Raw genomic sequence first — 11,241 nt, 5'->3', positions numbered from 1 at the left:
CTCTTCTTCCTCACTTGTCAGTTGCTTTCCAGCTCTGTAGCGCCAGACCTGATCTTTCATTCTTTATTCACTGTCTGAGAGCCTGCTGTGTGCCCAGCACCGTGCCAGGCACTGGGATAGAGTGGCATGCACAGCAGACACGGTGTCGCCCTCACGAAGCTTTTGGTTCCGGTGGGACTGACAGACACGAGTCAGATAATCACACCAGGGTGTAACAACAAGCTATGCTAGGTGTTGCCTGGGAGCTGCACAGGAGGGCGGTCGTTTGAGGAGCCCGGGAAATTGTCCTGAGAAAATGATGCTTGACCCATGGTCTGAAGAATGAATGGCAGTTCCCTAGATGCTTGGCGTGGACTGGGTCGGAGACAGTAAGCTGAGAGAACAGCACAGGAGAGGACCTGGGACCAAAGGGGACGTGAAAAAGTGATGGTGTGGTTGGGTTGGGGGTTGGGAGAACAGCAAGGGATGAACAGGAGATGTGGGTAGTGGCCAGATGACCTAGGCCTTGTAGACCCCGTTAAGGATTTAGGTTTTTAGAGTTGAGCAATGAGAAGCTTTGGAAATGGGTTAAGCAGAGGGATGGTAGCATCAGAGTTACTTCTGTAGAAGATGACCTGGGCTGCTGTGCGGTGGGCAGATTGTAAGGGAGCAGAAGTAGATGCAAAGAGACCCCTGCGTCTATTCCAGTGGCCCAGAGAAGTTGCTGGTAGAATTGGAGAGAGGCGGACAGATTCAAGATGGATTTAAGAAGTAAACATGGAGATTGGATTAAGGCTAGTGGAAGAGGGAATGTCAAGGATGACTTGTAGGTTTCCAGCTTTTGTCACTGGACGGTGGAGTGCCAGCCACTGAGAGGAAGATGTAGTTTGGAGAGAGAAACATCGTGCGCTTCGTTCTGGGCATTTTGAGTTTGAGGGGCCTTTGGGATCTTCCACTTCTGCATTTCCAGCTGCCTCCTGGATGTCTGTACTTGATTCTCAGTCAAACCCAGGGTGTTTATTTTTATTAGTTTTCACTTTATTTTATTATTTTTTTCTGTTTTTTAAAACATCTTTATTGGAGTATAATTGCTTTACCATGGTGTGTTAGTTTCTGCTTTATAACAAAGTGAATCAGCTATACATATACATACATCCTCATATCTCCTCCCTCTTGCGCCTCCCTCCCTCCCTCCCTCCCGATCCCACCCCTCTAGGTGGTCACAAACCACCGAGCAGATCTCCCTGTGCTATGCGGCTGCTTCCCACTAGCTATCTACCTTACGTTTGGTAGTGTATATATGTCCGTGCCGCTCTCGCGCTTTGTCACAGTTTACCCTTCCCCCTCCCCATGTCCTCAAGTCCGTTCTCTAGTAGATCTGTGTCTTTATTCCCATCCTGCCCCTACGTTCTTCATGACCTTTTTTTTTTTTTAGATTCCAAACCCAGGGTGTTTAGACACTCAAACCCAGTGTGTCTAAAATTCATAATGTTAACCTTTCTCCAGAACCCCCTCCTGTGCCCTTCATGTGTCTTGGTGGGACCACCATTGTCCCAGACACTTGGGCCTGCCTCTGTGATTCTTCCCCACGGCTCACCTCCTTCTTTTGCTTTCCACCTCGGACACTCTCCACTTTCAGACCCTCACGGTGATCCTGTCACTTGCACTGAAACATTAGCTTCCAGGACTGCAGGGAATGGGTGGACCCTCCCTGTGCTGGTGCGGAGTGCTCGGCGCTGCTGGACGCATCTGCATACAGCCACCTTATGGCGTTGCAGACCTCTGCCCAAGACACATTTCCCAGATCCCAGTCACCCTGAGCCAAGCCCTGGGCTACTCCCCAGGGGATTCCCTTGCCACCTGATCTTAAACCTGGCCCATTTGGTTTTGCTTTTGTTTTTTTAAAATAAAATTCCCATGCTTTCCCACACGTGTAGCCACTGTCACTGTACCTGTTTTTGGAAGGCCAGTCTCCAGCTGCTGTTATTCCACCCTTTAAGGATCATCTTTAACATTGCCATCACAGCAGAACCATCGTGTGACCCCATCAGTTAGAAATTGTCCTGCCCTCTCTGACCTCCCGTTCCACTTCATCTGGATTTTTTTAAATGGCTCTTGGCACTTACAACCTAGCATTGTGGCTGTTTGCGTACATGTGTCTCATTTCCCAGACTGGGCCTTGAGCTCTGTGAGGGCAGCACCTACATCTTAATTCTCCCCGTGGTCCCCAGCATCCAGTAGTTTCTGTTACTCAGTATGCACTCGAGAGAGAAGGCAAATGATTGCATCTTCTAAGCTGTTACATTTACTTCTCAGCTATTTTAGATACGTACAGGTACAGAGGAATAGATTTTGAGTTAGCATGGACCTTTGGGAATCCTTAAATATTTAATGATACTTAGATAGTGATGACTCAGGTTTCTAGAGAGTAAAGCTAATTTTCCTATTCCTGGATCTTCCAGTTGGGCTTGCTGGGTTATCTGATCTTGAACCTGTCATTCGGGGAGAACGTGGCAGGTTAGCCTCATTAGACTGTGGGTGCCTTTGGTCAGGAGCTGGCTGGTTCTCCTCAGTGTCCCATTTTCTGGTTTGTGTTGGGTCAGGGTAATCAGAGCTATAGGAATTTTCTTGCTGCAGGAACAAAGAACAGGAAGGTCTCACTCACTTCTAATCCTTCTGCTTTTTAAATTTGCATTCTTGCTTCCATCTTGATATTAGGATATCAGACTTTTATTTATTGTCTACTCGATGTATTTTTAGGTACAAGTTTGATATTTAGGGGTACAGTTGAATAGACACTCGTAAATTTCAATATAATCTAAGCATAGTAACAGACTGCTTGATAGTATTTTTTTATTATTATTATTTTTTAAATTTATTTTTGGCTACATTGGGTCTTTGTTGCTGCGCGTGGGCTTTCTCTAGCTGTGGCGAGCGGGGGCTACTCTTCGTTGCAGTACGCGGGCTTCTTATTGTGGTGGCTTCTCTTGTTGCAGAGCACGGGCTCTAGGCGTGCAGGCTTCAGTAGTTGCGGCATGCGGGCTCAGCAGTTGTGGCTCACGGGCTCTAGAGCACAGGCTTAGTAATTGTGGTGCACGGGCTTAGTTGCTCCGCGGCATGTGGGATCCTCCCGGACCAGGGCTCGAACCCATGTCCCCTGCATTGGCAGGCGGATCCTTAACCACTGTGCCACCAGGGAAGCCTGATAGTATTTTTTTTAATATCTTTTTTTTTTTAATTTTGTCTGCACTGGGTCTTCATTGTGGCCTGCGGGCTTCTGTAGTTGTGGCGCGTGGGCTCTAGAGTGCGCAAACTCAGTAGTTGCAGCACGCAGGCTTAGTTGCTCTGCAGCATGTGGGATCTTACCCAGGGATCGAACCAGGGGTCAAACCTGCATCTCCTGCGTTGGAAGGTGGATTCTTAACCATTGGACCACCAGGGAAGTCCCTTGATAGTATATTTTTAATAACTAGATTATATTGAGAAGTAAATACATTATAATATGCAGCTACATATGTACATGGTTACTGAGTAGTGTCTTTAATCTCTATGCATTTGGAATTCAGTCATGGAGTGAGGGGTCTCACTGCATGGCGCCAGCTAAAAGATGCCTCCTTATAGGTACAAACAGAAAGCCCTGTAACTACTTGCTACAGCATACTGATCCACTATATTTGCAGAGCACAGTTATGTCTTTCACATACTAAGATATTCTTTGCTCTAATAATAATAATAACTTGCATTGTTATCTAGCTACCATATACCGGGCACCATGCCAGTTACTTTAAGTCCATTATCTCTAATCATGCCTATTTTACAGGTAAACGTGGCTGAGAGATACAGTAACTTGCCAAAGTCATCCAGTTAATAAATGTCAGAACTCAGATTGGAAGCAATTTTGTCCAACTTTAGAGTCTGTGCTCTTTTCTCTACACCACGATAGCCATACTCTCACACTTTTTAAACTTTATTTTGAAGTAATTATGTACTCTCAAGAACTTGGAAAAATAGTCCAGAGAGTTCCTGGGTACCCATCACCCCACTTCTCCAATAACTGCACTGCTTTATCAAAACCAGGACATTGAATGGCACAGTATAGTTAACTAAGACTCTGTACTTGACTTTCACCGGTTTTTGCATGCACTCATTTTTGGCGTGTTTTTGCGTACAGTTCAGTGACATCTGATGCCATGTGTAAATTCATGTCACCACCACCAACAGTCAAAGTATGCGACTCTTCTGTTGCTACAGAACTCCCTTTGTAGCCTTTGTGCTCCCTTTATAGCCACGCCCTCCTTCCGTTCAGCCCCGGCAGCCACTTCCGTGTTCTCCAGCTCTAAAACTTTGTCATTTCAAGAATGATATAAATGGAACCATACAGCACCTTTTGAGATTGGCTTTATCCACTCTGCATGATGCCCTTAAGATTCTTCCGGATCGTTGCGTGTATCCATAGTTCATTCATTTTTGTGGCTGACAGTATCCCATGGCATGGATACACCACAGTCTTATACTTGTTTAATTTCTAGAACACCCATGAGCTATATTTATATTTTGTGAAGAGATGCTTAGTTTGTTGTATTGTGTTTTAAAGAGAAGCATTTAAAGTAAAAGAAGAAATTAACTTTATTTGTATTCCCCCCAGAGGACATCTTTTAAAGAACAAAAACTCAACAAGCAGCTTTTAAAGTATTTGTTAGTGGGCTTCCCTGGTGGCACAGTGGTTGAGAGTCCACCTGCCAATGCAGGGGACACAGGTTCGTGCCCCGATCCGAGAAGATCCCACATGCCGCGGAGCCTGCGCGTCCGGAGCCTGTGCTCTGCAACGGGAGAGGCCACAACAGTGACAGGCCCGCATACCGCAAAAAAATAAAAATAATAAAAAAAAATAAAGTATTTGTTAGCAAAGTCATCTAACAGAGCATTAAAGAGGATACTGGCTTAAAACATTTGTGTAGCCCTTTCTGTCTCTGTCCATATGAATATATATTTTACATTATTGTAGTCACAGTGTATTTTGTATGCTGCTTTTTTTGCACTTAAACTTATTTTTCCATGTACCATAATTATTTTAGTAGCTGCGTGCTTATTCCATCAAGTTGACTGACTAATTTTCTTCGCCCCAGTGACCACCTCTGGCTCTATCGAGCATCTTCACGCATGTAGCTTTTCCTCCTGTTGCTCCACAGCTGTAAGATAAGGTCTTAGGAGTGCAATTGTGGAGTCAAAGGGTAGGACCATTTTTATGGCTCTGTTGTTGTGTGTTCCCAGACCTTGGCTTGAATCTCAACCCTTCCCTGTAGTTACTAAGCCAGTTACCGAAGCTTTTTAAAGCTTTGGTTGCAACATCAGGAAATGGGAATACTTCACCTGTGTCCAGAATGGTTGTGAGGACGATACACGCATTGGCCTTTTGTGGTATGTATTCCACAAAATACATGTATTCCGGCACAGATGATGTATTCCGAACACAGCAGCTGCTGTTATCTTGGTGGGACGATCTCGGTACGACTTTACTGACGTTATTCCGTCCTTCGTGCCAACAGCCCTCCGGACCCCTTGAGTCCAGCGTTGGGTAAGGAGCTATGGAGAAGCATTGTATGCCCTCAGGCCCTTCCTTTGGGAAGAGCACCCATGCCTAAGATAGGCACCGCTTCCCGATGTTTGGCTTCCAGTGGGGGAATACGGATGTGGAAGTTCACGACAATGAGACTTGAAGCAGGTGGTGTAACACCAGTCCGAACCGAGTGCTGCAGAACTGCAGAGGAGGGAGTGGTCAACTCTGATCTAATGGGAAGCGGGGCGTCGTTGGAGAATGTTGGTAGTTGGGAAAGTCAGATCATCCTAGGCAAAGGGAACACCGTGCACAGAGCCCCTAGGCCTGAGTGTAGACAAAATGTTTGGAGAATGGTGAAGGCATCTACTTAGTTGGAGCGGAGAACGTTGTGGGATAGCAGCCCACAGAGACAGGTTGGGAGCAACGTCCCGGGGCCCTCGAGTTGTGTACCTAGGAGTTCAGGCTTTATTCTGCAGGCAGTGCAGAATGGCACACATTTGGGGATGGATTTTGGTTGCATAACTGACTATTTTCACGCTTGCTTTTTCATGTGTGATCGCTATCATGCTTTTATTCATAAAAGGTGGTAAAAGGGCCAAGGTAAAAATGCCCTGAAAGCACATGGGTTTTTTTTTTTAAATATGTTTTTGATGTTTTAATTGTACTGACAGAAATACTGACTTGTGTCTTTTTGTCCATTACAGGATTCTGCTCTAATACTTGATGTTCCTCTGGGTGTGATCTCAAGAATTGAAAAAATGGGAGGCGCCACAAGTAGAGGAGAGAATTCCTATGGGCTAGATATTACTTGTAAAGTAAGAGATTCAGTACTTTCTTACGGGAAAATAGGCACGTTAGCGTTGAATGACAAGTAAAAAGTGAATGTGGGTTTAAAACAAAAATCAAAGACCCTTGTTTATCTGAGGCCCTGGTGTGGTTCTCCCTTCATGATCAAGCGTTCCAGAGCCTCCTGGGGAAAGAGTTCCTATGAAAGGGACCTGCTGTCGTCCTTAAGTGTGAGAACCCGAGCCAGTCAATTGGTTTGCTTGACTGACTAGGAAGAAAACTTCATAAATCACGTTTCACACTTTTTTGTTTTTGCACAAGTCTGCTCCTGATGGTCCTTCGTGTGATGTGTTTCCAGCCAGACACCTTCACATCGTAACAGGAAGGAGAAATACAGGAGGTTTTTCCCTCTGTGAAGAGTCTGTGTTCTTACCTCTCACAGCCCCTCCCACTTTTGCTTAGATGGTGGCCTCCTGTTATGTTTCGGCATGGGGAACAGCAGAGATGTAGCGATAATAACGTTCAGTCAGTTATAATAGTAACTGTTTATTGAACATCTCTGTCGGTCCAAAGAGGTACTAGGGGCTTTGCATTAAATCCTCAGGGCAGTTCTGAGATGGACAGTGGTGTCCCCATTGTATAGATGGGGAGCCTGAGGCTAAGAAGAGTTCGGTAACTTAGCTAAGATTACCCAACAGATGGCAAAGTTGGAATCCAAATCCGGTGAGATAATCATTTTGCAAACGACGGAATAAACCTTCTTGCAAGAAAACTTCCTTCTCAGGTATTCTGTATCGGAAGACTACAGTGCCCAGTCCTAGAAAGAGCTAGAAGGGGTTTGGAGGTCATCTGTCCCAGTGGTTCCCACAGCTAAATATGCGTGAAGGGAACCTGGGGAGCCCTCTTTGGGTTGACAAAGTTAAAGCTTTGGGTTCTACCCCAAATCCCCAGATCATCTCTGAAGGCTGGGTCCCAGAGGCTGGGACTGTTTCATGTATCTGACCCTCAATCTAGTGCAGGGGTCAGCAGACTTTTCCTGTCAAGGGCCAGAAAGCAAATATTTTAGGCTTTGTGGGCCAGCAGGATCTCTGTCATATGTTCTTCTTTGCGTTTTGTTTTTTCTCAACCCTTTTAAAGTATAAAGCAATTTTGGCTTGAAGACCACGCCAACACTGACCTGGGCTGAAACTTGCTGACCCCTGGCCAATCCAAGTCCTTCATTCTGTGGATGGGAAATGAGGCATTTGCTCAATGGGCTTCCTTGCCTATGGGTCCCCGAGGAGCTGATGCAGGAGTCAGAATCCCAGCCCAAGTCTCCTTTTCCTGGTCTTGTGCACTGTGATTTCTTAAAGCCAATCTCCTGTACTTTTGTTTGGATTATGAAGATAATACCTTTTTGCCTCCAGTTTGTACAAGGTCAAGACTAGTACACTCTATTAGGAAGCAAAGGATTTTGTCACGATGAGACTGGAACTGAAATTCTCCCTCACTCCCCACCTTGGCTTGTTTTTGTTGTTTTTGGTTGAATCCAAGCTCCCTTAATGCCTTACCTATAATCCCAGCTACTGTCTACCCTTTTGGGCCTAGAAATGTGGGGATTTACTTTTAAGGAAGGTTTTTGCATTTTGCATAAAAAACTCCATGGGAGGAGAGTGTTATATTACAGTACTCCAGGGAAAATGAGGTTTTGATGATTTCAAAGTGACTTTCATTCTAAGCAAGTTGAAAAAAAATCCTATTTGTTGCCTTATCAATGGGAAAAACTTGTATTTAAATGTTAACCCCCCCCCAAATTAATAAGACAAAGCACACTCTTACCCTTTGACTGTTTACTCTAAGAACAAAGGTCTTGGGAACAACTCGGCAGGCATAATTCTCAAATGTTAAGAATGTATGTTTCTTGGAATTAGTGTCAAGCCCAAAGACAATGGCCTAGAACAGTGTTGTAGCACAACCTTTTAACTCAGTTATCTCCCTGGAAACACGGATGTTGAGCGTTGAATTCCGTTTTCTCAGGAACAGACCTGAAGGTGACAGAAAGAGAATCTGCTGCAGTGGGGCAGAGACTTGCCTCCTGTCTCCCGTAGGTCCCCTTTCACCTGCAGGCAGTAACCACAGTACAACCGTGCCGCTTCACCGAAACAAGAACGTAGAACCCCTACAAATTTGGCTCCACCCGGTCCGTACGTGGGGATTTCTGCTTGCCAGTGGCAACTTGCACGTGATGGATAGAAGTCGCAGTGGTTGTCATCTAGCAACCGAGGAGAAGGTAGCTCCGAATATGTGAATTCTTACCTGCCAGGCCCCATGCCATCCCCTGCTGACAACTCAGAGCTTAAAAAATAAAAATAAAAGCAGAGCCGAACCATCCCACCAGGGCTGTTGCAACAGGGGTGTGTTTACTCGTTTGTCATCACGAGGCTTGGCTCAGCGCCGAGTGCCCCAATTGCTAAACACCAGAGGTCTGACTGCGAGATTCTTCTACCAAGAGGCTCTTTCCCAGGTGTCCTTCCCTGATGGCTCAGGCTCTAGGAGACCAGGTGCAACTTACCCCTCAGTATATGCTCGTATTTCTGTTACAGATTTGGTGATCTGCCACCTGTGAGCCATTTGCCTTTTCCACTTCATTTTTCTTGTTGGCAAGACACGGTAGTGATTCTTCCTGTCCTTTACTTCCATCTGAATCAGATGGCCACACGAAGTCGCTTGAATCACTTGTACTTCGGCACATCGAAAGTCGTGGTTTGAATCACTGATGGACCAGAATAAATATTTATCTAGAAATGGTCTAGTTTCTGGTTGAGTGGTTAAGAGCATGATGTTACAGAGTTATCATCGGAACCAAGGCTGGTCAGAAGAAAATCCTTCATATGTCTGTGAGCCTTGGGGATACTCAGCTAGCCGGTGCTATACTTGGGGTTCGTTGCAAACCCCTTGAAAGCACGTCATCTGATTGAAATGATTATTTTTCCTTCTACTTGCCTAGTGCTTTGCATCATGAGACAACAACTGGTATCCCCGTGTTCTTGGGATATGTCGTGAATCAGTTTTTGGATGTTATTGAGTTACGTGCTTTTAAAAAAGAAAGCATGGGATCCTGGAGCTGGCGAGGCCCAGTAGTTGCCATCTGTATACAGGGAGATCGGTTTTGGGTCGTTGATGAGCGGTCTGAGAGCCTGTTGCCGTACACTCCCTTCACTCCCCTTTGCATTTTGGGATATGTGTGGCACGGCCTTTGCTGCTCCTGCATGTTGAAGACTTAGGAAGCTTCAAGAACGCTGTTGACATAACAAATGAAAAAGCACTTGGAAAACTATGAAGATGGTGACATCCGAGAGGGCAGGGGCTGGATCTGTCTCACTCCTGAGGTGTCGAAAGTGCAATGCAGAAGGTAACAGCCATCACTCAGCCACAGCACCATGAGTGATTTAAGAGCCAACCTCAAAACCCGCCAGCTTCGAAAAGAAGTTCGAATGTTATATCTTTTGCTGTGTAATACAAATTGATATTTAAGGGAGCTTATTTTATTTGAATTTGGTTTAAAAGAAGGTTTTCCTGCTTATTAAAGAGATATGTGTTGGAAACTATCCTTAAAATCTGGTTTTGAGCATTAATTCTTAGTTCCTAGAATCATAGTCACTCCTACTATGGGGCACCTTAATGTGCTCTTTATAGAAGTCTGTGAAAGTAAAATTGTTTAGTAAAAAATGTATTACATTACTTGTATTAGAGCTTAAAATGCCAGTCATTTCCTAATTTTTAAAAGGGAGACTTTAAAGTTAAAAGCATGAGGGGAGAGGGAGAGAGCTTCTGTATTTTAATGACATATTTGACAATTTTGAAATGATATTTTGTGGCAGATACACATTTGAAAAGTCCTAAGAATAAAATACTGTTTTATAATTAAAATACCTCGGAAAACCAGTCAGAGTAGACAGGCACAGACATGATGCGCAAGGCAAGGTTTGATTTTTCTTTTTATCCAGTGAACTTTAGCTCTGTCTACTCTTTAACACGAGTTGTCTTGTCTTTACAATCATGACTCTGATGGAAATATTTTCAGGTGTTCTTAAACCGGATGTTTCAAAATATTGTACAAAACAGAGTAATTTTCTTAGTAGTCTAGATTTATTGCCCATTCAGGTAAGTGGATCTTCTACCTGAATAGAAGGTTTTTGCTGACAAATGTGACTCGATTTGCAGACTGAACTGGCGCATTTCTCCTCTGCCCCCAGGACATGAGAAACCTGAGGTTCGCGCTGAAACAGGAGGGCCACAGCAGAAGAGATATGTTTGAGATCCTCACGAGATATGCCTTCCCCCTGGCCCACAGTCTGGTAAATTCCAGGGCTCTCCTCGGTGGCATCAGAGGGTTTCTGGGTGTCCCCTCCTTCCTCTCTGTGCTGCGCTCCCCAGTGTGATGTGTGTACGAGGCTGTTCATTACAGAAGGTTGACCCGTTCCCTGAGGGAGCGGGCCTCTGCTCTGCCAGTCTTCGTGGGGTGGCTCAGCCCAGGTGACTCCTGCCAGCCCCGAGCCTGCCCTCCACCTGGGCCAGCCCTCTTCCAAAGGCAGAAGGTGGCGAGGTGACCACGAGCATGTCAGTGTAGCACTGTGACGTCACATCCCAGAGCTCGTCGCCCCTACTTGAGAACCAAGAGTGAGCCTAAGTGCCATTTAAGCCAATGTGCTTCTCAAATGCAGATTCGTGGCTTAGGTGCTGCAGGCCATCACTGGACAGGGGAGGTTTCTTTATTTACTTTTAAGGAACGGCACTTTAAATGTCATTTGATAGCGTTTACTATATATTTGGCAGGACACACTTTTTATGCATTTAATCACTTACAACCTATGACTTAGTCCGTAGCAAGTTTTGGGCTGTGTATCCCTAGAGCTGTTCCTTCCTATTTAGTAGACTGA

The 11,241-nt window shown here is 45.2% G+C and overlaps 1 protein-coding gene across 7 annotated transcripts in view; it reads left to right on the top strand.

Annotated features, from left to right (window-relative positions):
- Nucleotides 1-11,241, top strand: part of MTM1 (myotubularin 1) — a 97,356-nt gene that overhangs the window by 36,546 nt on the left and 49,569 nt on the right. For all 7 annotated transcript variants that reach the window (XM_060138146.1, XM_060138150.1, XM_060138147.1 and 4 more), the window contains 2 exons: nucleotides 6,241-6,351; nucleotides 10,558-10,659. In XM_060138146.1, the coding sequence (XP_059994129.1) occupies nucleotides 6,241-6,351; nucleotides 10,558-10,659 (213 nt within the window). The remainder of the gene's footprint in view (nucleotides 1-6,240; nucleotides 6,352-10,557; nucleotides 10,660-11,241) is intronic.

This window comes from Lagenorhynchus albirostris, chromosome X (assembly GCF_949774975.1).
Source record: "Lagenorhynchus albirostris chromosome X, mLagAlb1.1, whole genome shotgun sequence".
In the NCBI taxonomy this organism is placed as follows: domain Eukaryota; kingdom Metazoa; phylum Chordata; class Mammalia; order Artiodactyla; family Delphinidae; genus Lagenorhynchus; species Lagenorhynchus albirostris.
The sequence above is the reverse complement of the archived record's forward strand: the minus strand, read 5'-3'. Positions and strand labels throughout refer to the sequence as shown.